This window comes from Nycticebus coucang, chromosome 21 (genome assembly GCF_027406575.1).
Source record: "Nycticebus coucang isolate mNycCou1 chromosome 21, mNycCou1.pri, whole genome shotgun sequence".
NCBI lineage: Eukaryota > Metazoa > Chordata > Mammalia > Primates > Lorisidae > Nycticebus > Nycticebus coucang.
In genome coordinates, this window is record NC_069800.1 from 53,411,232 (window position 1) to 53,438,453 (window position 27,222).

Below are 27,222 nucleotides of genomic sequence, written 5' to 3' on the forward strand. Positions count from 1 at the left end.
CCTGTAGTCCCAGCTACTCGGGAGGCTGAGGCAAGAGAATCGCTTAAGCCCAGGAGTTGGAGGTTGCTGTGAGCTGTGTGAGGCCACGGCACTCTACCGAGGGCCATAAAGTGAGACTCTGTCTCTACAAAAAAAAAAAAAATTTCCATTTTGTCCCTTTATAGCACCGGTCAGCCAATGACCAGAGACCCAAATACATCCCATCCCCTGCCTTTTGTAAAGCTGGTAAGCTGAGATAGTTTGTTTTCAGATGATTGGAAAACCACCAAATGAATCATTTGGAGACCCAAGAACTGAAATTAAAATTGCAGTGACAGTAAAATGTTATTGGAACTCAACCTCGCGCCCGTGATGTGTCCTCTGTGGCTGGGTTCGCTCTGCAGCAGCAGGGGGCAGTCTTGAGAGACCGTATCGCCGGCAAAGCCTCCAGTACTTGGCCCTTTATGGAGCTTACGGACCTCTGCTTTCATTTTGATCCTCTTGTTTATGTTACGTTTTAAATACGTAGTCTGTCTCCTGTTAATATAAAACTCAGTATCGCTGGGCTCCTAGGCCCCTTACTCTCCCCCAGTAGCTGACATTGTGCCAGGCACATGCTAGGTCCTCTGTAAATACTCGACTTTCACCCAGTAGGACACCCAATGTGTGTTGGCTAATCATCTGAAGGAACTTAACTATACTTGCATTTGGAAACTCCCTGGCAGGCCAGGTCAAGTCTTAGCAGATCTAAGGGGGGCATCTTTTCTAGGGACTACTGGATTTCGGAGAAAAGGGACACTGTGGCAGCCTGAGAAACCAAACCTCAGCCTTCCAAAACTGCTTCGTTTCCCCTCATGCCCAGGGCACCTTCCCCCTAGGATCAGGGCACCCAGGTAGTGCCAGGATCACTGCTGCCCACGCACATCCTGTTAACTTGGCCTGGGTCTTGGGCCTTAGCCTCAAAGACATCCTCTCACACACTATTGTTCTGAGTGGGAGGAGGGGGATCTCTAAGGGCTGGGACCTCTCTGATCCCTGCTCCTGTGTTTCATTTTGTAACCTGATGAAGCTATCCAGCTATCCCGACCAAATGGAAAGCTGCAAATTTGAGGACAACCAAGGCGTTTTCCAAAACAGTTTAATTAAAAAAAGGTGAAGGATCTGAAAAAATGGGGGAGGGGGAGGGGAAAACCCAAAAGAGCATATTTGTGTGAGTCCACTGGCTCAGTCACAAAGAAACACCATCATCAAAAAAGATATTTAAGTTTAATACAAATTTTATACAAAGAAAATGTGAAAAAATACTTCCATATGCTAAAAGCAATTAGGCTTCACAAATAAGGCCAGCTAGGCTATTTTTTTTTTTTTTTTACCACTGCAGTTCACAAATGTTCTCTCTCTCCTGTTTTCTTCTAATACTCTCTTTATTTCTTCTCTAATATGGGTTAACTAGCTGGAAACTGTACAGTTCACATCCTCTTATCAACAATGAAGAGAAAGTAAACGAGACTAAAATGTACAACAGAATGTACTGGAATGATATCGTACAATTAATTTTCTCATATACATACATCACCTTTTGCTTTGATCAATGCTTCTTGTTTTACACAACATACAGAATGGTACTACACGGAAGTAGTGTAACAGCATGACTGGGTCTTGCTTTTCTCTCATATTGCCTTTGTTTCATGCTTACATAAAAATGTAAAATTCCATCATATAAATAATACATACATGCTTCACCCCAGACTCCAACGTCCTCTGCGTGCAGCTTGCCTTCGAGTTCCTGCTTCCGAGAAGCACAGCTTCTCTTGCCAAGTGTGTGAGAATGTGTTTAAAGGAATCACAAAGGAAAGATTTCTCTTGATTTCAAAGCTTATGACCCTAACACGTTCTACCTTCTTCTCTTCTACAACTGAGCTGAGCAGGGATGGTTTCTGTTTCTCTTCTGTAAACAAGGACGTTTGGGTGTGTTTTCCCCCCCACTTTTAGGGGCAGTCATTATTTAAATGCCAAAAAATAACTGAGCTCCTCCCTGTGTCCTTTGGGTCTGGAGAGCTTGTGTTTTGGAGTAACACAGTATCTGAAAGGAGCCAATGGCTTGATGGGATGTGCCCACACCGCACAGGAGTCTGTGCAGAAACTCCTGCTCCCAACCGAGTTGCCTATAAACATACAAGTGGAAACGGCTCGCTTTCCCCTGGGTATCCGAGGAGGAGGACTTGTGTGAGACAGCAATCCCCGGGCTCGGTCTCCATCTGCTGTGTGACAGACAGGCTAACTGACCAGCCCTTCTCTCCAACATCAAAACATTCTTTTTGTTGTTGGTTTGTTTTTTTTTTAAGTCCTTTTCTTTTTTTTTTATAAGTTAAAGTCAATACAAATATAAAAGGGGGAAGGTACTCTAGGTTCAGTGACATCCACAAATTGTACATTATTTACATCGAACGCATAAAGCATAGGGCTCATGTGTATTGAACAGTCCTCAGTTGAAGCTAATGCTGGACGTCCTGTAGTGTAGGCTGCCCTTTGTGCCGGGTGCACAGGCCAAGTCTGAATGTTCACAATTTTCAAGTCTGAAGGTGGCTTGTTCTCCTGCTGTCTGGGTTTTCTCCCCAGGGGCCAGGCAGTTGGTGTCACAATTTCCCCCTAGTCCCAGAAGGTGTCCAGCCGGGACTCTTTCGGGAGGAGATTCTTGGTACTACTGGTGTTATGCTCAGAACGTGCCGAGCCTCGTTTCTCATCGCTACCGCTCCAACTGGATTTACTACTCCGGGAATGGTCTGGGGAGGAAAACCGACATGTTTAGAGCAAGCCCGCCCACCTGCACCGAAGCAAGACCACCCCGCGACCTGATCTGGGAAGCCGCCTTCCCCTCCCGGAGCTCCATACGACACTCACAGTTAAAATACTGCCCACCGCTGACTTCCCGAAGTTTGTGGGTCTTCAGAGTGTAAAGATAGAACTTATGTTTTAGGATTCAACAACAGGTGGTTGGAAAAGCAGTAGGGTGTCATGTGCACAGAGAATAAAGGTTAGTGAGAAAGGTACTTAACTGCCCAGGCAGGCGTTTCTGTGCCCTGTCTGGAACCGTGTACCCTTATGAAGTGACTAATGACACCAAACACCCCATGCACTCTGTATCCAAACTTGTCCACTGGATAAAGGCACCACAATTTGACATGCAATCTATTTACATTAACGGGATTTCTTCTCCCAATTTACAAGCAACTTGAAAAACAGACTTATAACCACCCAAGGGAGAGGATCATAAAAGAGATGAATGATTAAGTCTAGCTGGGAACAAAGACCCATGGGCTCCCAGTAAGGACACACTTAAGGGTCACTGAAGGATGCAGAGCCAGAATAAGACCGAGGATGGCTTCAAGGACATGGGTACAAGAGGAGCTGCGTAGTGACTGCATAAGAAATGAGAAAAGTGGAGGGACCAAATGAGTATCCCTTAAGAGCCCTTTGCCTACCAAACAGTCCGGGTCTGCAGGCTGAGCTGGACGACTGACTATGAGAAGCCTTCCAACCAACCACCAAGATCCCCTCATGTCTTAGATCATTTACCGGGTTCAGACAGATTGGGACAGAATTTCTTTTTTTTTAATAATTTCTCAAGGTGGTGTAATATTGTTTGGTTGGAAGAAGCTTAGAGACAGAAGTGGGGTGGGCAAGGATGGGAGTGGCGGGGTGGCAGGGCTGTATTTATTATTGTTTGGTTAAAAAAAAAGGCACATGTGTATTTCATCGTGAAGATAAGTAACAAAGGAAATGATGAAGATCTCCAGAGTAATGTATTCGCTCTGGAGAGAATTCTTCGCAGGCCCCCGCATCAATGCTCAAGTGGGGGCAATCTTGTAGTAGGCAGAGCTGGGGGCCAGGGCTGAGCCTCCTGAACATCCTGAATCCGCCTCTTCTGATGCCTTCTTCCCTATCTTCCGTGAGCAAGGATGCAGTTGGCCATCACCATACACGAGAAAATCCTACAATGATGTCGTCAAACCACATCAAATCCTTCCAGCCCTGGTGAAGGCAGAGGCCAGCTGGCTGCACCAGAAGAAAAGGCAGCCCCGTGGGACTTGCTACGATCCAGGCTGCCACCTGAGGGATCTGCAGGGCCCAACTCCTCGCACAGACAGGACACACGGTGGTACTGGTTGATGGGACCAATCACAGCAGGAGGGACCTGGGGGACGAACTGGTGCTAATCTAAGGCCTTTATGAAAAGAGCAGGGATGATCCCCCTTAAGAGGCCAACCCATCTGCTTTCCCCTCATTTCCTAATGTGGTGTGTGATGGACGCCAGAGGCACAGCTAAGAAGAAAGGCTGTAAAGCAGAGTTAAGACCCATCACTCAAAGGAACAGCGGAAGACACACCCACAAAGAAACACACACACACACATATGAACACACACAGAACGAGCCTTCTGCATGCCAGGAAGAACTCCCTGGCAGCTTCCGTGAGACAGCGTCATACTTACACTTCTGGGCTGGGTAGTTGGGGTGCGGCTGGTGGTCTGTGGTGCTTGGGGCATAGGCAGGTTGCTTGTCACACCTTTTGCTAACTGAAGAGATAGCACAGGCAGCCTCAGAGTCTGTCAGAGAGCTTGAATTCCGCACAACCCCAAGGGCTCGCTACTTTTGTTCATCATCAACAGGCCACTGTTATTAGAACCGGCTGGCCCTTCATTCATGTCACCATCCTTCAACCTAATGCAATCGCAGGCGACTACGACTCTTTATAAAGGCATAGCAAACCGTGAACACAGCACAGCATTACAGGTAGGAAATATGGTGTACAATGACATAAAAGCACCTTAGCACGGTGCAGGCCACAAATTCTCAGGATATTGCAAGCAAATTCCTCAGAACTATTAGCCAATAAGCCTGATTCAACCAGAAAAACAGAGGCGGGTCCTGGAAGCACACTAAGGTTAAAAAACCAACCAAGGCATCCAGACACTTTAGGGCAAAAATAACTCATCTACTGCCAAGGGAGGGGACAGGACAGGGAGGAGTGGACGCAGAAGGCGTGTGTGGTGAGGACGACTGGGGAAGGAGCTACAGACAGGGTGGCAAGTAGGCTATGTCTTCAGTGACAAGGGCAGAACACCAGCAAATCACATCTGGAAATCAAGCATCAATAAAAACATAGTGCTGTGAAAGGATTCTCTATAAAATAACTGGTGGTGAGAAGTTTGGTAGGGGAAAATTAGATAAAGAAAAAGAGAAACTCCAAGAAAAAGGAAGCCCGGCCAAGAATGGAAATGTATCACAGTACACCACGTGACTCTGTCATGAGCGCTATGGACATAATAATGCAGATAAGGGTTACTGCATTTCAAGTGTTTAGACTTAGCCGACGGACAAGAGCGAGGGCTTCACTGCAGTTACAGGACAGAATGCACCATTTGAACAATGGGAAAGTTCCACAGAGCAGGTGGAAAACCTGGATATGACTCGGGGAGCAGAGGTCGAGGAGGAGACAGGCCGCCACGAGAGGGTCAAAAGATACCAAAAGACAGAATGAGAACTAAGGAGGTTAAGTGTTTCATTTGACTAACGTAACCCACAAAGCACGTGAGATAATAATCTAAGCAGGTTGGGAAGAGGAAGAGATGTCACGAGTGACCTCAACTCTCATCTTTGAAAGGTGGAAACCAACAAATAATGTCTAAAGTTAAGAAACAGAGGTTTTAAGAAAAGCACATTATTTACAAACAAACAAGGAGGTAAGGACTAGAAACAGCGACAAAAATGGGGACGGGGAAGGGTCTTTCTCTGCACTATTTTATTCTCTGTTGCTATATACGCATGTATTCATTTGATTAAAATTCTTCAAATGAAAAGACAAACCAGAGAGACATAGGCCCATGTACTAAGGGGAGGCCCTACCCCTACTACAACGTTCTCACGCCCAACTACTTCCCTAACTGACCATCCTGATGCACATAAATGGCTCGGAAACCTCCATGATTTTAAAGCCCGCTTCCCTCCATGAGATGCCATGAGCACTATCACAGGAAGTGAGTGCTGGCAGAGTAAAGTTAGACAATCAGAAAGGGACTCAAAATGAGTAAGTCTTTCTACTTTGACATGATCCGTCAGCACAAGCTGCTTTAAGAGAAAAAGGGGAAAGCGAAAACCCTTCAAATTGCACTCCACCTAGGCCCCTCCAGATGGGCCCTGCCCTTTTTTATTTTATTTTATTTTTTTTTGAGACAGAGTCTCAAGCTGTCACCCTGGCTAGAGTGCCGTGGCATTAAGCTCATAGCTTAAGCCCACAACTCTTGGGCTTAAGCAATTCTCTTGCCTTAGCCTCCCAAGTAGCTGGGACTACAGGCGTCTGCCACAATGCCCGGCTATTTTTTGGTTGCGGTTGTCATGGTTTGGCAGGCCCGGGCTGGATTCGAACCCACCAGCTCCGGTGTATGTGGCTGGCACCCCAGCAGCTTAAACTACAGACGCCAAGCCAGGGCCCTGCCCATTTACTATGCTCACGCTCACGCTCCTGGGAATCCCTGCAGCACTGACTGCAAAACACACTTTCCCACCAGTTTCTGACAATGAGCTCTGTGATTCCTGCACTTGGCTGTTGTGACTCAGCCCGCCTCTACCTGAGTCCTGAATGTGGGACTAAATCCAGATAATCCTCAGTCTTCACCCAAAACCTGGAGAGAAGGCCCTTTCTGACACAAAAATCCCATGACTTGGTCCTCTTTTAAGAAAAGGTGTCTGTTACCAGGTGTGGTGGTGCACACGCCTGCAGTCCCGGCTATTTAGGAGGCTAAGGCAAGAGGATCACATGAACCCAGGAGTTGAAGGTCAGCCTGGGCAACATAGCAAGACCCTTCCTCTTAAAAAGAAAATGAAGAAAGAAAAGGTCTCAAAACAACATTTAGAATGAAACATGTCCATGCCCCTTCCTAGCTTAGGGGTCAGGAGTGACCACGTGAAAGTTAGATGAAGAATCATCTGAGCTAAGGATGAAGAGATGTCAGAAGGGGAGGTAGAGGTAGAAAGGAATGACATCATTTTTTTAAAGAGGAAGGGTCTCTCTATGCTTCCCAGGTGGGAGTATAGTGGCTATTTACAATAGTGATCCTAGCTCCCTGCAGCCTCAAACTCCCAGGCTCAGGTGATCCTTCTGCCTCAGCCTCTGGAGTAGCTGGACTCCAGGAGATCACTACCACCCCCAGCTCTAGAATGACAACTCAGAGCCAACTAAAATATAGGGCTGGGCGCAGTGGTTCATACCTGTAATCCCAGCACTCTGGGAAGCCAAGGAAGGTGGATGGCTTGAACTCAGGAGATCGAGACCAACCCAAGCAAGAGTAAGACCCCCATCTTTAAAAATAGCTGGGTTTTATGGTGGCTGCCTGTAGTCCCAGCTACTGGGGAGGCTGAGGCAAGAGGATTGCTGGAGCCCAAAAGTTTGAGGTTGCTGGGAGCTATGACACCATGGTACTCTACCCAGGGTGACAAGGTGAGACTGTCTCAAAAAAATAAAATAAAATAAAATAAAAAATAAAAAAATATATTAAAAATAAAATAGAACCAGGAGAGGTGGCTCACGCTTATAATCCTAGCACTCTGGGAGGCCGAGGTAGGTGGATTGCCTGAGCGCACAGGTTCAAGACCAGCCTGAGCCTGAGCAAGACCTCATCTCTAAAAATAGCTGGGCATTGTGGTGGGCATCTGTAGTCCCAGCTACTTGGGAGGCTAAGGCAAGAGAATGGCTTGAGCCCAGGAGCTTGAGGTTGCTGTGACTATGACACCAGGGCACTCTACCAAGGGCAACGAAGTGAAACTGTCTCAAATAATAATAATAATAAAATAAATATAATTTTAAAAATTCCTTTCCTCAGTCACACTAGCCACAGCTCTAGGGTCCAATGGCCAGGCATAGCTAATGGCCATAGTGGATAGTACAGATTAAAAAAATGGCCATCATCAAAGAACAATTTATTAGAGACGCATGGTGTTGGAAAAGGCACTTAGACATATACAAGATATTTAAATACCTGAAATAGATATTTAAATACCTAAGGATGGCTAGGGTGTGGTGGCTTACGCCAGTTATCCTAGCATTTGGGGAATCTGAAGTGGGTGGATCACTTGAGGCCAGAGATTTAAGAACAGTCTGAGAAAGAGCAGTAACTTGTCTCTACCAAAAAACAGAAAATTAGCCTGGCGTGGTGGCATATACCTGTAGTTGCCACTACTTGGGAGGTTGAGGCAGAAGGATTCCTAGAGCTCAACAGTCTGAGACCAGCCTAAGCAAAAGCGATACCCTTTCTCTACAAAAAGTAGAAAAAGCAGCTAAGCATCATGGTAGACACCAGTAGTCCCAGCTACTCGGGAGGTTGAAAATGTGAGCCCAGTAGTTTGAGGTTGCTGTGAGATATGATGACGCCACTGCACTCTAGCCCAGGTGACAGAGCAAAACCTTCTCTCGAGGAAAGTTTTTAATGAAAAAAAATTTTTTGAATAAAAAGTTTGCCAACCCCCGGTCCAGGTAATACCCCATTCACCTCAGAAATACAACGTGGTGCGGCATGTGTCCAGCTTCCTTCACTAACACTGGGGCACAGTAATCCTCCTGACTGTCTTGCCCATGGAACCATGTTGTGGCTATAAAACCTCAGCAGGACCCCTTTGTCTGGAATGAAGGCCTTTGTCACCTTCACAAGTCTGGCCCACCCACACTCCTCCTGCATACTTCAGATTTTACTCTTATTTGCTTAACATAAGTAAATAAAGCAACTTTCCTTATTACCACCCTAAAAGAAAATCTGTAAAAACTTGCCGTAGCCACTAACTCAACAAACGAGCATGATTGACAACCAAATTGTTCTGTTACATTTTAGGGTGGCTGCATGCTGCTATCTCAAGTCCGTTCTGTCTCTATTAGAAAGAGAACGAGGAAATATGAGAATGCTAATAAAGACATCTTAGCACTAAGCCCAGCCTGTTCTCAGAGCCTCAATCCAAGGACTGAAGGGGAAGTAAGGGAGGAGGTGCTTGTCAATAGGAAGTATAATGATTTATAATGCCAGGCTCCTAGTCCATCAGGAAACCTTCCTCGGCCACCTAGCCGTGGACCTCATTCCTCCATGAATGGTGAATGCCGAATTTGCTTTTCGGCTTCAGAGAAATCAGGTGGCAGAGAGACCTTAAAGCAGCAGGGTCAGGCAAGAACCTGGAATGAAGCAAAATTTGTCCTTCCCAGGAAGGCACCCTCTCTGAACCCTTCTAGAATGACCCAAAACTGGTTTGGGACAATGCAAGAAAAAGATCCCTGGGAAGACAGCTCAAACTCCACACAAGAAACACGCTAGAAGTATCAGAAAATCCCCCCAATCAGCCTGCCAAGTTAGTCCCCAAAAGAAGAGGTTTTATAGAAGATCACCCACATAGAATCTTCTTCATTTCTCAAAGGCTCAAGTCTTCACATCCACCAAATGCAGGCACTGGCCACTCAGAATAGTTTTGCCCGACTTCATTTACCGTGCTCATTTCCCCGGGAGTGAAGGGACTGCCTGGTCCAAATACACACATCTTCTCCCCCCAGCCCAGGTCAGCAAGAGAACCCTCTGTCCAACTGAAGTTGCACAGAGATCACAATATATACAACAAATATAGGTAAATACTGCACAGTTTGGAAATGTGCATGAGAGACACCTTACCCGGCTACCCCCTTACCTTCACTGACCCACCCGAGGTACCCCAGGTATCCGTGAGGTTGAAAACCACTGCTATAATCGCTCAAATTCTCCCTGACAAATGCCTCCCCATCTGCCCATGGGAAACAGGAAGGCACCATCTGCCCACTAGGGGGCAACATACCAGAGCCTTGGTTGGAGCCTGAGACAGCGGAAGAGGGTGTCTCTCTGGAGCCGGAAAGATCGAGGGTCTAGAAATACAAAAAAGAAAAAGAGGCGCTCAGGGCACTGCTCACCACTGCTTCCAAAGCATTGCGGTGCTTTCTGCCTGGCATGGCCAGGAGGGCCTGGGGTGTGCAGGTCTGCCGGTGAGGCTACACCCATCGCACTGTCTCTCAGACTGAACAGGCTAGAACTGGGAGAGCTGACATAAAACATTCAGTTTCCTAAACTCCTCCAGGAGCCTACCCATCCCTCCAGATTTTTGCCATAACCAGAAAGAAGTCTATTAACTCAAAATTACATCAACTCACTTTTTTTTATTTCATGTTCACCTCTAACGAGGCAATACTATTGGGGAAGTCAAAGCTTTTTTTTGTTTGTTTTTTTTTGTAGAGACAGAATCTCACTTTATCACCCTCGGGTAGAGTGCCGTGGCCTCACACAGCTCACAGCAACCTCCAACTCCTGGGCTTAAGCGATTCTCTTGCCTCAGCCTCCAAAGTAGCTGGGACTACAGGCGCCCGCCACAACGCCCGGCTATTTTTTGGTTGCAGTTTGGCTGGGGCCGGGTTTGAACCCGCCACCCTTGGTATATGGGGCCGGCGCCCAGCTCACTGAGCCACAGGTGCCGCCCCGAAGTCAAAGCTTTTTAACTGAGCGTCTAGTGATTTATCTGTTTCCTAACACACACTGAAATAAATAACACAGTGACTAAAACTGTAAGAGACTATCGATGGGTCCCCTAGAACAGTCTTTGCCTACAATCGATGCCACCCAAACCACACACCGGAAACAAAGGGGGTGCAGACTATTACGGTCCAATACAGCAGACTCTGGGTACATGTGGCTCTTAAACGTAAACTAATGAAAATTAAATACAATTTAAAAACCAGGTCCTCAGTCACACCAGCCACACTTCAAGTGCTTAAAAGTTACATATGGCTACTGGCTACCAAATTGGACAAGGGAGGTACAGAACATTTCCACCCTAGCAGAAAGTTCCAGTGGGCAACGCAGCTCTAAACTCGGAGGTGTCTGAGGAGAGTACCAGGGAGCAGATGCCACATCCCCCGCATGGGAACTCAGCCTCCATGTTCCCACACGCCCACTGGAGATGCCGGTACACTGGTAGGAAAGAGTCCTAGTGAGACTGTGTCATCCTCCCAAACTCTTACGACATGGAACTTTCAGGGGTGGCAGTCATGGGGGGTCTTTAGTCTCGCTTGGCACAAAGGGTTGCTGTGGGGGACTCTCACCGAGCCACTGTCCTTGCTTTTCTCAGCTGATGTCTCCTTCTCCTTGGAGGCGCTGGCCGATTCTGAAGGTGCTGACTGGGTGCTAGAGGAGCTCCCCTGGGAAGACTTGTTCTGTGTTTCCGTGTTCACCTCAGTATCCGTTTCCTGCTGAGGGGCGGTAGCTGGGAACAAAGGGGAGAAAAGCCGTGGGTAGGCCAAGCGTGGTGGTTTCAGGACCTGCGTGGAGCTCCCTGCCCACCTGCACCCCGAGGTGCCCATGGCTCAGTAGCAACCCTGACCCAGCCAAGATCTGTACGAGGCAGCGGTGGCTCAGCCCCATCCAGGGCACAAGGGCAGGCCCAAAGCGGCCAGATCCTCGGTTTTCCAGAAGCTGGAATTCCAAATTTCACATGAAAATGTTGATTTTATTTAATAGATAGCAATTCAGATTTTAGTAAACCATTCTGAAGATGAGAGTTCTGTTCTCAAAACAAATGAAGTCCACCAACAAGAGCCAACCTGGAATGGCCAGTTTAAAATCACACTCTACTTCACCGTTTCTGGATGTCTAACCTATTTTAGCCCCAAGGACTTGCTCCCTCTGAGGCAGGGCAGGGAAACCCATGTGCAAAGCAATGTGCGGTCAGAGCTACAGCAAGGGAGACGGCAGAAACGTGGACAAACAGAAAAAAAGGGTGCGTAGGAAGAATTTAAGAACAAATAACATAATTATGTTACCAAGAAAGGACATTTTGGCCATTTTGCCATAACAACAAAAGGCTCATCACACACATTTCAGAACTCAGGGAAAACACAAGCAGAATTTAACTTCACCACAGTAACACACTTCAACTCTCTATAAAGAAGACATCTCCCTAAGGAGAGGTAAAGGACACAGCAAATACACACCTTTAAATATCACCTTTTATATGTATGTATGTGTGTGTGTGTGTATCACCTTAAAAAATAAAAATAAAAACATAACAGAAGATATGTCTAGAGCAGGAGTGTGCAGACCAAGCACCTGTTTTTTGTAAATAAAGTTTTATTGGCACACAACCACATCCACCGGCATTATCCATGGCTGCTTTTTTTGTTTTGTTTTGTTTTTTTCTGAGACAAAGCCTCACTTTGTCACCCTCTGTAAAGTGCTGTGACATCACAACTCACAGCAACCTCAAACTCTTGGGCTTAGGCAATTCTCTTGCCTCAGCCTCCCGAGTAGCTGGGACTATAGGCATCCGCCACAATACCCAGCTTTTCGTTGTTGTTGTTACAGTTGCCATTGCTGTTTTACCTGGCCAGGGTCGGGTTCCAACCCACCACCCTCAGTATATGGGGCTGGTGCCCTACCCACTGAGCCACAGGCACCACCCTATCTATGGCTGCTTTTGCACTACAAGGGCAGGGCTGAGTAGCTGTGACAGACCACATGGTCCACAAAGCCAAAAAATATTTGTCAAACCCTGGTCTAAAGCTTCTCAAACTTGAGTCATTCATACATCACCTTCAAAAATTTTTCCAACCCGGGCGGCGCCTGTGGCTCAAGGAGTAGGGCGCAGGTCTCATATGCCAGAGGTGGCGGGTTCAAACCCAGCCCCGGCCAAGAACCAAAAAAAAAAAAAAAAAATTTTTTCCAACCCACAAACATACCACCTATGTTAACACCTTAGAATTCTTTAAAATGGAGACTTAATTCTAAGCATACAAAGAGAGTATCATTTGCCACAAATAAAAGCTAACTATAAAAATTAACTTTTAAAATATTATTGATAAATTCCAAATAGATAGTGTCTTCCAGATAGTGGCATCCTGCTGGAGGCTCCAGGCCTGGAGCCTACCTACTCTATAATAATGGGAGATAACAAATATTCTAGGAGGGTGGGTGACACTTTTTCCTTAACATAAACATTAGTAACATTATTTAAAGCCATGAGTCTATTATTGCCAACAAAGCAGTTTCTCAACTTCAGTACTACTGACATTTCAGGCCAGATCATTTTGGTTTTCTTTTCCTTTTTGGTGTAGGGGAGCAGGGGAGATTATCCTGTTGTGTTGTAGGGTGTTTAAGAGCACCGCTGGCCTAAGAGGAGATCAAAAATTATGCAAAGATCAGAGGCTCAAAACACTTGTGCCTTGTTTCACAGCTGTTGTGTCTGCACAGTGCTTGCTTGTACGTAAGAGACACTGTTGTTTTTAAGTGGCCAGGGGCCAGGAAGTGACACTTGCTGCATTAGCCCCTGAGATCCACAGGACAGTGGAGGACAGCCCTCAGGTGTTACCTGACTGGGTGCAGGACTTCATGTGCTCCGGCCAGTGGGCCTGCTGGCAGGGGTAGTCACAGTAGCTGGTATTCCAGCAGCAGTAGAAGATGGCCTCCTTCTTGCAGTTGGCACACCACTGCTTCTTCTTGGTCTCGTCCACCGCCTGCTGCTTCTCCAGCTCCAGCTGCTTCTTGACCTCAGCGATGAGCCGGTCCCGCTCCTGCTCCAGGCTCTGCCGCATCTCAGCCATGGTCAGCTCTGCAGGGGAGGGACACTGCTGCATCATCTGAAACCAGTCCAGGCTCCAAGGCTATTCATGCCCCAGATTCAGACAAACGTGTTAAGTCCTGGCTTAGAGTAGCCCTGGTGGTGTGACCCTGGGCAAGTACCCCAGCCGGTGATGTCATCTGTAAACAAGGCACCATCACAGTGACCGGATGTGCAGCTGGTGATAATTTCCATGAGGCGCCCAGCATGGAGTTCCACAGTGATTCTAAACCCAAGACGACATTCTGGGAATTCCCCAAACAAACCCTTGAAACAAAAGCCACCAAAACTTGCTTTCAATTTTATCAATGAAAAAATACATTTTAAAAAGTACATGGAATCATACAAGCATTTCTTTTCTTTTTTTTTATTGTTGGGGATTCACTGAGAAGCATTTCTTTTCTATCACTCAAATACTTACATAGCATCTACCCCATGCAAATAACTCTGATAATACTCCAGTGGGGTAAGAACTACTATTCTACCCCTTTTGCAGATGGGGAAACTGAGGCACACAGCTAATAAGTAAAGAATTGGGCCTAGAACTCAGAAGCACTTTTTTGTAGACTCGTCTTGTGGCTTTGGATCAAATCTACCAGACAGGGCACTGTAACTATGATCATGTTTTTTCCCTTTAATCCCATGATAGATCGGATGTCCTGGTAACAGGACAACTAACAAAATACCCAGTCTACTGAGATTTCTTCTAATTTTATTTCAGACAGTAGGTCCACTTGCAATTCATTTGAGAGTGACCTATAACTGAAATAAAAGAACTGATGGTCCTTCAATTCCTCCAAATATTCTTCCTGATATTCAAAAAACAGTATATAAAATTAATCTTTGAAAAGAACTTTGAAAACTACGTGTGGTCAGACAGAAGCTTTCAGTCAATCTACTAAACTGTAACTAGGAGCCTGTAAACCATGGCCAAGTTCTAGCCAGCTCACATGGAATTTTTCAAAGGTACAGCCAACGTTTAAAAGTAAAGATCTTATAAAAATAAGATTCGCTGATTTGATTAGAAAAACAGGAAGAAGCAACACCACCCATGACATAGAAGCAAGGTATAGAATAAAAGGCCCCTCTCTCAGTGGCTCACTCAGGGATTCCAGTCTGTAAGCTTCATGGAATCTAAACCCGGACCACAGCGAGCAGGTGGAAGCACCTGGGCCTGGCTCTCTACCCAGAGTTCCACTTGCTTCAAAGCGTCCATCCTGACTGTTATTATAAGAGGGGCTGAAGCAACTGCTTCTGCCTGTGGGGAGAAAGCCTTTTTTTTTTTTTTTTAGAGATAGGGTCTTACTCAGTTGCCCAGACTAGAGTGCAGTGGCATCATCACAGCTCACAGCAACCTCAAATGCCATCCTCTTGGCTCAGCCTCTCAAATAGTTGGGACTACAGGTGCCCACCATGAGGCCTGGGGTCTCATTCTTACGCAGGCTGGTCTCAAATTCCTGAGCTCAGGTAATCCTCCTGCCTTGGCCTCCCAGAGTGCTAGGATTACAGGCATGAGCCACTATGCCCAGCTGAGAAAGCTTTTAATAGGAAGCATCGAGACCAGCGGTTCTCAACCTGTGGGTCGCAACCCACAGGAACTGTATGAAAAGGCCATGGCATTAGGGGGTTGAGAACCACTGATCTAGATACTTGCTCAAGTACCCAACTTTCTTTTCTTTTCTTTTTTTTGAGACAGAGTCTCAAGCTGTTGCCCTGGGTAGAGTGCCACAGCATCACAGCTCACAGCAACCTCCCACTCTTGGGCTTAAGCGATTCTCTTGCCTCAGCCTCCCAAGTAGCTGGGAGGTGGCGCTGCCACCACGCCTGGCTATTTTTTGGTTGTGGTTGTCATTGTTGTTTGGCAGGCCTAGGCTGGATTTGAACCCACCAGCTTCGGTGTACGTGGCTGGTGTCCTAGCCGCTTGAGCTACAGGCGTCCAGCCAAAATAGCCAACATTCAATGATTAACAGGGGACACCTGCCACCAGAGCATCCAGACTTGAATGTGGCTGTGTGACCTTGAACAACTTCCTTAACATATCTGTTCACAGTTTCTTCACATGGCAACTGGACATATAACACGTCCCTAGACCCTAAGAGTCTGTGTGAGAATTAGTTCATTTATGAAAAGGTATGTAAACCATTCCCGGTTAGAGTTCAATGAGCAGGTGCTACTGGAATGCTCACTGTCAAATTCCCATTGTTGGCAGTCTGCTGACAGGAGAGGTCTCCACCAGCACCTGCTGTATACCTGGTGCCTTGAGGATTCTCCCACAGGTCATATAGCCACTAGCCTAGTTTTAGCCCCAGTCCCATCTGGGAACTCTAGAGGGCAAAGAAGTTCACACCAAAAACCCTCCCGATTCCAGACCAATTCATCAGGCCTTACCCAAGTTGTGTTTCATTTCAGAGAGCTCCTGCTGGTGCAGCCACTGAAGCTTTTCTATCTCAATCCTCAGCCTACGGATCTGGAACAAGGGAGAGAAAGAGTTTTCAATAAGCCGTTTGTGTGCCATTCCAGCTGGCTAGCTGTCACCATTACGAGCATCATGGGGTCAATCGAGGACACAGGGGCCTGGCTCTGGGTTGACCTTCCCACCACCACAGGCGAGAGGTGATACCAGTGGGTTAACTCCTATCCACCAGAAAAACTGGCGCAGAAAATAAGTACAAGCAGGATATCTTTTCTAAGAAACATTAGCACAAGAAAAACCACTTAAAGCAGTGGTTCTCAACCTGTGGGTCACGACCCTTAAGAACTGTATTAAAGAGCCGCAGCATTAGGAAGGTTGAGAACCGCTGACTTTAAAGGGATGACAAGGATCAGATTTTCATATAAATAATACATTAAAAGTTTGACTAAGATTTTGGTCTAAAGAATGGAACAAAATCAAGGTAGTTTTCTTTTCTCTCTTGTCCCACAACATTGAGATAGTGAGGTCCATAATTTTTCACCTAAAATCCCAAACCTGACATCTCTGAAAAATAAAGGGTGTTTTTAGGGGGCCAAACTCATTTGGGAGGAGGGAAAAAACAAACCCAACCTGAACTGTTACAAGGCTAAACAGTGTTTAATTATCACAGCAGTTCTCAAATTGGTGTGATTTTGCCCAATTATCTAGAATTAAGACTTGGTTGTCACAAATGGGAACTGTTACTGGCACTTGGTGAGCAGCAGAGGCCAAGGATGCGGCCACACATCCCTCAATGCACCAGCGAATTAGGGGTGCAAACATCAGTAGTTGATTTGTTAAAGTGAACAATCACATTTCACTACAGAAACGTTCTCTCTTAACTGTGGGAGACTGCTTAATACCTCTCTAAAATCAAGAACTTACAGCACACATCTGGACCCAAGCTTTCAGGTGAGACATTATGTACCCATATTTTTAACCACACACCTCTATACATATGGAATAAGGTCGCACTTTGTCACCCAGGCCAGAATACAGTGGTACGATCACAGCTCACTGTAGCCTCAAACTCCTGGGCTCAAGCAATCCTCCCACCTCAGACTCCTGAGTAATGGGACTACAGATGTGCACCACCAAGCCTGGCTAATTTATTTATTTATTTATTTATTTATTTATTTATTTATTTATTTATTTATCTAGAGACGGAGTCTCACTTTATTACCCTCGGTAGAGTGCTGTGGCATCACACAGCTCACAGCAACCTCCAACTCCTGGGCTTAGGTGATTCTCTTGCCTCAGCCTCCCAAGTAGCTGGGACCACAGGTGCCTGCCACAACACCCGGCTATTTTGTTGTTGTTGTTGCAGTTTGGCCAGGGCTGGGTTTGAATCCACCACCCTTGGTATATGGGGCTGGCACCTTACCAACTAAGCAACAGGCGCCACCTTGGCTAATTTATTTTGTGTACGGACAGGATTTTGCCCAGACTAGCCTTGAATTCCTGGCCATAAGCAATCCCCTCACCTGTTTTCACACATGTTTTTCTTTTTGAGACAAAGTCTTGCTCTGTCACGGAGGCTAGAGTGCAGTGGCATAATCATAGCTCATAGCAACCTGAAAATCTTGGGCTCAAGCAATTCCCCTGCCTCAGCTTACCAAGTAGCTGAGACTATTACATCCAGCTAATTTTTCCTTTTTTTTTTTTTTTTAAAGAGACAGGGTCTCCTTCTTGCTCAGGCTGGTCATGAACTCCTGACCACACGTGATCCTTCTGCCTCAGCCTCCCAGAGTGCTGGTGTGACCCACCACACCCAGCCTTCACACACCAATTCATTAAATGAACAAAAAAGAATGAAGCCTTTTCTAAAGCATTATTTTTTGCTTCTTTGATGTCCCTATCATACTCGTGAAGAGTCATATTTGCAAAATTATTCAAGGGGACACTGACTTCTCTTAGGGCGCCTCTCACATCCACGCTGTTCTCTGTTGAGGTGACAACCAGTTGGCTTCCTTAAGATTTTCTCTTCTCTGAGTGGCAGCTTAACACTGCGACCTTCTCAAACCCCTGGGGAGTCCCAGAGTTCTCCAACATCACCTTCAATGACCTCACAAAACACTGTCCCTTGCCATTTTACCTGGTAACCATTTCCATCACTGGCTCACACTGCACTTCCTATCCCCCAAGCAGCCTACTATCCAAGCCTTGATAGTGAATTACCCTAAGAGAGAATTTCAGGGAGGTACATTTTTATAAGTAGTCACTTTTTAAGTGGATAGTTTAAAGTTTTAACCACTTTCTTCTTTAGGCAATCGCAGAACTGTGGAGACTCCAGTACACAATTCTCAGACAATAGGATCACTTACATTAAAAATTCCAAACAAAAAAAAAATAGGGTGGCGCCTGTGGCTCAGTTGGTAAGGTGCCGGCCCCATGTACCGAGGGTGGCAGGTTCAAACCCGGCCCCGGCCAAACTGCAACCAAAGAATAGCCGGGCGTTGTGGCGGGTGCCTGTAGTCCCAGCTACTCGGGAGGCTGAGGCAAGAGAATCGCTTAAGCCCAGGAGTTGGAGGTTGCTGTGAGCTGTGTGAGGCCACGGCACTCTACCAAGGGCCATAAAGTGAGACTCTGTCTCTACAAAAAAAAATAAATAAATAAAAAATAAAATAAAATAAAATAAATTCCAAACTTATGGAGAAGCATAAGGAGCTAATTTTCCTTGAAACAAAAAGAACTGGTTTCCAGTTTCACCAATGTGTTAACTAGGGCTCTGGTTTGGGTTGTTTTATTAGAAGTGAATTCATCACCCAGAGCAGGGCATGTCCCCACAGCCAAAGCTGTCGAGCTACATGAAGAAATACCCCATCAACAACCCCAATCAGTACAGCCAGCGTAGGAACAAGAGTCAGGACCCAAGAGAGATTTCCAAAGAATTGTCTTCACGGTGCCACCTTTGCAGCTGCCCATAAAACACTCTTAGCAAATAAGGAGTTCATGTGTCATCTCTGACCTCGGCTATTGTGCTTCCAGTAGTGTTTTTAGAAAGATCGTTATATATTTCTGTCATCGTTCCTTTTATTGCGTCCATCATCTGAAAGACAAAAAAAGAAACAATTTAGGTGAATGCTGTCTGGAGGCTTTTCTAGGTGACATATATTTAATATCGATCTATAGAAAGAAATGGTCCTCAACTCAGGGCTGTTCTGTCCCTCATGAGGGAGGGACAGAACACTGGTTATTTCTGGCTGTCACGACCAGGGCAGGAATGGGGAGAAGGGGTGCCACTGGCCACTAGCAGGTGGAGGCAGGGCTGCTGCTGATGGTCCCACGATGCACAAGACAGCCCCCAAGACAAAGGCTGTCACCAGTGCCCAGGTTGAGAAACCTTGTTATAAACCCGGGGAGGAAATCACCCACAAATTCCTTGTCTCGCATACGTAATATTGTGGGAGCAGTTCACAACATAAAGCTAGTTTGTTTTTGTTGAGACAAAGTTTCACTCTGTTGTCCTGCGTAGAGTGCCAGGGTCTCTGGCTCACAGCAACCTCAAACTCCTGGGCTAGTAGACTGATCCCTCTGCCTCAGGCACCTGCAACAATACCTGGCTAGTTTTTCTACTTTCAGTAGAGCCGGGTCTCCAACTCCTGAGCTCAAGTGATCCACCTGCCTCGGCCTCCCAGAGCGCTAAGTTTATAGGGGTGAGGGACCGCACCCTTCATAGAGCTAGTTCCTATGGCTAAAACGAGAAGCCAAATTTGGGCACCACTATAGGTTTGAGGTAGGGATCATTTTCTTTGTTACTGCTTTTTAATTCTTTCCTCTTTAAAAACAAAACAAAACACTGTTGTATTAAGATACGATGCATATGCCATACAATTGACGCATTTAAAACATATAGTTCAATGGCTTTTGGTATATCCAGAGTTGTACACTGATCAACAAATTTCTTAATCCCCAAAAGAAAACTCCACACCTGCCTAGAATCCCCCACCAGAGTCTGATTCCCTCCCCCCACCCCCAGCCCCGACAACCATTCATTGCTTTTAGTCTCATGGGATTTGCTTAATCTGTACATTTGGTATAAATGGACACCTGCAGTACAAGGTCCTCTGGGAGGGCTTCAAAGTGGATCTGCCTTGTGGCATACAAAGAGAATGCCATCGCCTTTCCATGGCCCATTGTGTGAATATGGCTGCTTTGTCATTTTAACACCCTCACCCCAAACATTGCCTTCTTAGTTCATTTTCTATCTTCCTTTTCTTTAACTCTCTGACCCTGAAAGGCTTCGACAAGTTTGTGAAATCAGCACAGGTCCATGCTGCAGGTACCCAAGGTGCCAACCCAACCCAGTGTGGCTGTAGAACAAATTTCTCTTCTACCTCCCACCTGCCTATTGACCCCATCCTCATCTCAAGAGAAAGAGGTGGGGACAGGAGACCAGAACTGGCCTGACTGCTGCTCGGTTTCACCTGTGCTTTCCAGATGCTTCACTTCACTAGGAAGGCAGGACAAAGGGCATCCTTAGCACCCATTTTTCTCTTGGTTTCCCCGTGTAAAAAAACAAGGATAGTAACAGTGCCCCTGGTAGGGCAAGCACAAGCATTAAATAAGAAAACCACACGAAGACTACTGTTCAGTGCCTGCCATGGAGACACGTCTTCATGAAGAAATACCTACTCATCTTATTTTTGTACCCTGTTTCCCGGAAAATAAGACATCCTCTGAAAATAAGACCTACTTACAGGAAAGATAAGACGTGCCCTGAAAATAAGACCTGGCGCATCTTTGGGAGCACACCTTAAAATAAGACACTGTCTTATTTTCGGGGAAACAGGGTAGAAAAATAAATTCATAAGGCCAGGTGTAGCAGCTCATTCCTATAATCCTAGCACTCTGGGAGGCCAAGACAGGTGGATTGTCTGAGCTCAGGAGTTGGAGGCCAGCCTGTGCAAGAGCCAGACCCCATCTCTAAAAATATAGATGGGCGTTGTGGCGGGCACCTGTAGTCCCACTACATGGGAAGCTGAGGAAAGAGAATCACTTGAGCCTAAGAGTTTGAGGTTGCTGTGAGCTAGGATGCCACAGCTCTCTATTGAACACAACAAAGTGATATTCTGTCTCAAAAAAAACAGAAGGAAAACAAAATTCATATGAGCATGCAATTACTATGGCTAACCCCCAAACTCATCCCAAAATGGGAATAAAAATGTATAAACTATCTGTTGAGATTTCTACTCCCAGCTTGCTTTGGGGGCCAACCCCGGGTCACTGCCAACAAAAACACTCTTGTATTTTATGCAGCTTTGCAGCCGCTCATTCTCCACAGGCCTCCTTACTATACAGGCACCAACCACGTCAATTAAAAAAAAACTGAAACTAAACTGCTTTTACAAGAAAACCTTGAAAAGTGGATGAAATTCAATACATTGCTAACGCAATGGTTACATTCCATTTTAAAGATATCAAAAATTTGTGGACTTTTACTCTAACTTCCAAATATAGCAAAGAACCCAACATTAATAAAAAGTGCCCTTCTGCCAAAACATACAAATATGGGTCTCCAACTCCAGGTCATCTAAGAGATAAGAAAGTTCATCAGCTCCCCCAAAATGTCACCATGTTCATTTTGTTAAGTGCAAAGAAAACTTCTATCAAAAAGATCATCCCTTAATTTTCCTAGAAGAGTACAAAGAAGGGCCAGGCATAGTGGCTCACACCTGTAGTCCCAGCTACTTGGGAGGTCGAGGCAGGAGGATCACTTAAGCCAGGACTAGCCTGGACATCATAGTGAGGCTTTGTTTCAGAAAAAAAAAAATTTAGCACCTGTATCTCAGTGGGTAGGTGCTGGCCACCTACACCAAGGGTGGCAGGTTCGAGAAAAAAAAAATTTTTTTTAAACCAAAAGTAACAATAATAAAAACTTTTATTGAGGGCGGCGCCTGTGGCTCAAAGGAGTAGGGCACCGGCCCCATATGCCGGAGGTGGCGGGTTCAAACCCAGCCCCGGCCAAAAACCACAAAAAAAAAAAAACTTTTATTGAGGGTGGCGCCTGTGGCTCAAAGAAGTAGGGCGCCGGCCCCATATGCAGGAAGTGGCGGGTTCAAACCCAGCCCCGGCCAAAAACTGCAAAAAAATAAAAATAAAAAAACTTTTATTGAAAAAAACACAGTAACAGAATCAAAATGGATACAGGAGCTGAGAAAAGAGGCTCAGTGTGAACCACCAGCCTCGCAGGCTTCAGTCTTTCCAACAGCTTGAACCAAATTAACAGAGGATGATGTAAGAGACAATTTTAAGTAGAATAAAAAAGATCATTTAGGAAATGCCAGGCACCTTAAAAAAAACTTTAATCAATCATTTTTCAAAAAGTTTACTTATTTTATTTGGAGGGAGAGTCACAATTTGTTGCCCAGGCTATGGTGCAGTGGTGTCACCATAGTGCACTACAACCTCAAACTCCAGCACTTAAGCATCCTCTTGGCTCAGACTTCAAGTAGCAAGGGCTCCAGGGGTACACCTCCATGCCCAGGTGGTTTCTATAGTATTTGTAGAGACAGGGCCTCACTATATTGCTCAGGCTGGTCTAGAACTGCTGGCCTCAACCGATCCTCCCAACTCAGCCTCCCAAAGTGCTGGGTTTACAGGTATGAGCCACCACACCCAGCCCAGACACCTTAAATCAGTAACGAAAAGTTTGCCCCTTTTCAATTCTCTAATAATCCTGCCGATCACTTTAGTAAGAAAGTCTCAGTTTATTGCTAACACATTTTTAACACTTTCACAAAAACATCCCCCTTTTAACAAAAGAAAAATAAAAGACTTAGGCTTCAAACCTTGAAGAGAACAGTATCTGGGTGAGGCCAAAAAAAAAAAAAAAACCTAAGATAATTTAAGTAAAATAAATTTAAGTTTAAATAAAAATATTGGGCTGGGCACAGTGGCTGGCGCCTATAATCCTAGCACTCTAGCAGAGGCAGGTGGATAGCCTGAGCTCAGGAGTTCGAGTCCAACCTGATCAAGAGCAAGACTGCGTATCTCTACTAAAAGTAGATAAACCAGCTGGACGTGGTGGTACATGCCTATAGTCCCAGGTTGGAAGACTAAAGCAGGAGGATCGCCTGAACTCAGGAGTCTGAAACCAGCCTGAGCAAGACTGAGACCCCGTATCTATACTAAAAGTAGATAAACTAGCTGGATAGGGTGGTGCACGTGTGGAGTCCCAGCCACTCGGAAGGCTGAGGCAGGAGGACTGCATGAACCCAGGTTGCTGTGATCTAGACTGAGACCATGGCACTCTAGCTGCAAGATTTTGTCTCAGGAGAAGGGGAAAAAAAAACAAAGAAAAAGAGGATGACTTCCATCTGGCTAGCAGCTCTCATGAAGCAAGCCGCCAGGCTGGACAGGTCCATAAGGCAAGGAAGTGACATGGAAGTGAATCCTGCCCATAGCCACCAAAGTGACCTTGGAAGTAAACACTTCCCAGTCAAGCCTTCTTATGAGACTCCAAGCCTAACAGACACTTTGACTACATACAGCCTGTGAGACATCCAAAGCGGACAGCCAGATAAGCCGTGTCCAGACTCCTGACCCACAGGAAAGTAACATAATAAATAAATGTCCATGTTAAGTTGCTAAGCTGTGTGGTCATTTCTTCCACAGTAATAAATAACAATTATACCTAGACAGAAGGGATAAAAAGAAAAATGACCAGTGAAAAGTCAGTGGTTAAACATAAAAAACATACATATTTCTCTCACCATCCAGAATTTAAAAAAGATTCTACACAATATAAAGCGACTCTTTGAACATGAAACTCTGAAAATTGTAAAAATAACTATTCACAACACTTTTCACGCATTCACTCCATACACTCGAATGGTTTACTCATTGGTAATTAATCTGATAATTAGTAAAAAATTAAGTTGTTATTACCTACTTAAGAATTTACTAAATACCCTTAGCAGATTAGTCCTCTTTATCCATCATAAGGTTACTGATAATAATGATGTGAATGAAGAGAAAGCCCGACTACGTATTTGGCACCTACTGTGTACCAGGTACTGTAGGTCTAGGCCTTGGCAGGGATTAAAACATCGTCCCTGCCCTTGTGGAGCTGACCCTCTGCTGGTGGTCGCACTCCTGAGTGGTCTACTGATAGCGCACACACAGCACACCACTCCTAAGCAGCAGGAGATTGCTCACGCACACTGAGGTGTTAATGTTGATGTCATTCACACGAATTCCACCACCAGCACAAAAGCACTTGGCAAATGAAGAGAGGAAAAGAGAAGCCAGGCACAGTGGCTGTAACACTAGCACTCTGGAGGCCAAGGCGAGTAGATCACTGAGTTCAGGAGCTAGAGACCAGCCTGACAAGAGTGAGACCCTGTCTCTACTAAACACAGAAAAACGAGGTGGGCATTCTGCTGGGTGCTTGTAGTCCCAGCTAGTTGGGAGGCTGAGGCAAGGGGATTGCTTAAGCCGTGGCACTCTATCCGGGGCAACTAAGACTCTGCCTCACAAAAAAAAAAAGAGAGAGAGAGAGAAAAGAAGAAAAAAGTGCCTGTGCTAAGAGGATGCCTGTGACCTGACACACAGCAGACAACCCTGCCTACCAGGCCACCAGAACAGGAAAAGGGGTTCCACTAGTCCCCAGTCACTTGCTTCCTAGAAAAATCCATGCGTAGCCATCTCACCTTGACAGTGTCACAGTTAAGTCTCTATCGGTTTCTTTTACTGCACTGGCTTCTAAATGCAAACCGAAGCCGCTGTTCACTGAAGGCTCAGTTATTTGTTCTAGCACTTAGGGAAAACCTGTCCTTGTTGAGTGACTTGAATTCTGAAGAATAATTCTGGATTATACATCCATTTACATTTTACATACCGACTTCAGAATCGAAGCCCTTCTGGAGTGAGAGTTGGTTCATTCTACATTTCTCTGGCAAGACACAACTTTAGACCCAAGTCAAAGAATCTGGTGTTGGAGATACTCTACTTAAAAACAAAGGGACCTCCCTTCTTATATGCTCCCCAAAACCTGCAAGGCTGTGACCCCAGTGAATCCCACCAGGAGGCCAATCCTCTGCCCCCTGCCAGGCACCTCCCCGTCTCCATGGCAGCACTCCCATCCACTCACTTTGCTAGTGTACTTGGCGATGTCTGCGGCAACATCAGCGGAGGCGGTGGCGATGGGCAGGTCAGTGTTGACTGAAGCCGCAAGGGTGCTGGTGGACCCTGAGCTAGTGACCAGGGGTGATGACTGTGTGCTGGTCACCAGGGTGATGGTGGACGTGGAGGGGCTCTGTGTGATCTCCTTCTGCTGGACCGCTAAAGAAGCAAAGGACCCTGGTTATTCCACTGTCACAAGAAGGACCTGTCCCAACACAAAGCTGGGGTGAGAACAAAGTCCCTAATATATGGCCTGTGAGCTCTTCTTTTCAGCGACTTTAAAGACTCCCTCCTTGTCCGAACGCTACCCAGGCTGCTTAGAGCCCTCTTCTCCATGAGGCCCTAACCATGGCCTATAAAAACCTGAACAAACACTGAGTTTCTAAGAGTTCCACGTTGCTTGCCAGATAATCCCAAGCCCCTTAAAACCCAAGGCTGCCAAGAGTTTAGTTTTCTCCAGCCAATACCTGCAGGTAAGGACCTCCAATTCCAGTCTCTGTTAAGTGTCCACTAGCAAACCCAGATAGGTGTCACAGAGATGAACCCCTCTTCCTGCTTCTGATCATGTTTAACTTCCTTAATGCTACTTAGCCCCTACTCACTCCTTCATCCGTCTCCCTTTAAAATGCCCAGTCGCCTCCGTACAAATCAAAGTTGACTTCAAGTCAAGCTATATTCTTTCCCATATTACAATAGTGCATTACTGATTAAAATCTGCCCTTACTACTTTAACTAGTGATCCAATAGCATATAACTGATTAAAACCTGTCCTTACCACCTTAACTACTGATAATCTTAAGCAAAGAGCCTCTCTGTGGCAGTACCTGGGAAGGGTGACATGATTAGGAAGTGTCCAGACAAAAGACTGGCAATGATAATCCCAACCCCAAATTCCCTAGGATTCAGCTCTGCCCTGCCAACTTTTTAACCAGCAGGATCAACTCTACTCCCATTCGGCCTCTCCAATTTTCAGAGTCTTCTCCCCACCCCAACATATGAAGAGTTTGCAGGGAGCCAGGTCAAGGTCTGGCCACCCTTTGTTCCTTATCCTGCTACCCCTCAAAAGGCCCACTCATGCAGGTACACTCCCCCTGAGAGTTTCAGCTGAGGAACCCAACCTTTCAGGATCTAGACGCAGCTTTCTCCATGGAGTGAGACCTACATCAGAGCTCTCAAAAGCCAGGCAAACTGCTACTGAACCCATCAGCACCATGTTCAGCCTTCTGTCAGGCCCACAAGGAGCCTCCGGTGCGGCTGGTGGGAGTTTTGATTCTGTAACTTGATCAAGTGTTTTTTTTTTTTTTTGAGACATAGTCTCACTTTGTCACCCTCGGTAGAGTGCCATGGCATCATACCTCACAGCAACCTCAAACTCTTAGGCTCAAGCAATTCTCTTGCCTCAGCCTCCCAAGTAGCTGGGACTATAGGAACCCACCAAAACACTCAGCTATTTTTAGAGATGAGGTCTCACTCTGGCTCAGGCTGGTCTAGAAGCTGTGAGCTCAGGCAAGCCACCAGCCTTGGCCTCCCAAGTGCTGGGATTACAGGCATGTCTTCTTTTGAGACACTGTTTCATGTTGTCACCCTCAGTAAAGTGCCGTAGCATCACAGCTCACAGCAACTTCAAACTCTTGGGCTCAAGTGATCCTCTTGCCTCAGCCTCCCAAGCAGCCGAGACTATAGGCACCTGCCAGAATGCCCGGCTAGTTTTGGGTTTTTTTGTTTGTTTGTGACAGAGTCTCAAGCTGTCGCCCTGGGTAGAGTGCCATGGTGTCACAACTCACAGCAACCTCAAACTCCTGGGCTTAAGCAATTCTCTTGCCCCAGCCTCTCAAGTAGCTGGGTCTACAGCCGCCCGCCACAACTCCCAGCTATTTTTTGGTTGTATGTCATTGTTGTGGGCCTGCCAATTCTGGGTATATGTGGCTGGCTCCCTAGCCGCTGAGCTACAGGTGCCAAGCCATGCCTGGCTTGTTTTAGAGACAGGGTCTCGCTCTTGCT

At 46.1% G+C, this 27,222-nt stretch overlaps 1 protein-coding gene across 23 annotated transcripts in view; it reads right to left on the minus strand.

Annotated features, from left to right (window-relative positions):
- Positions 1-1,229: 1,229 nt before the first annotated feature.
- The window catches only part of ZMYND8 (zinc finger MYND-type containing 8), a 131,414-nt gene continuing 105,421 nt past the window's right edge, over positions 1,230-27,222 (minus strand). For 13 of the 23 annotated variants that reach the window (XM_053574356.1, XM_053574347.1, XM_053574361.1 and 10 more), the window contains 8 exons: positions 25,190-25,380; positions 19,064-19,144; positions 16,032-16,110; positions 13,394-13,633; positions 11,133-11,293; positions 9,839-9,905; positions 4,471-4,554; positions 1,230-2,762 (listed from right to left, as the gene is read on the minus strand). In XM_053574356.1, coding sequence (XP_053430331.1) covers positions 2,629-2,762; positions 4,471-4,554; positions 9,839-9,905; positions 11,133-11,293; positions 13,394-13,633; positions 16,032-16,110; positions 19,064-19,144; positions 25,190-25,380 — 1,037 coding nt within the window. In that variant the 3' untranslated portion in view covers positions 1,230-2,628. The remainder of the gene's footprint in view (positions 2,763-4,470; positions 4,555-9,838; positions 9,906-11,132; positions 11,294-13,393; positions 13,634-16,031; positions 16,111-19,063; positions 19,145-25,189; positions 25,381-27,222) is intronic. The other 10 variants (XM_053574362.1, XM_053574359.1, XM_053574354.1 and 7 more) reach the window with 1 other exon arrangement.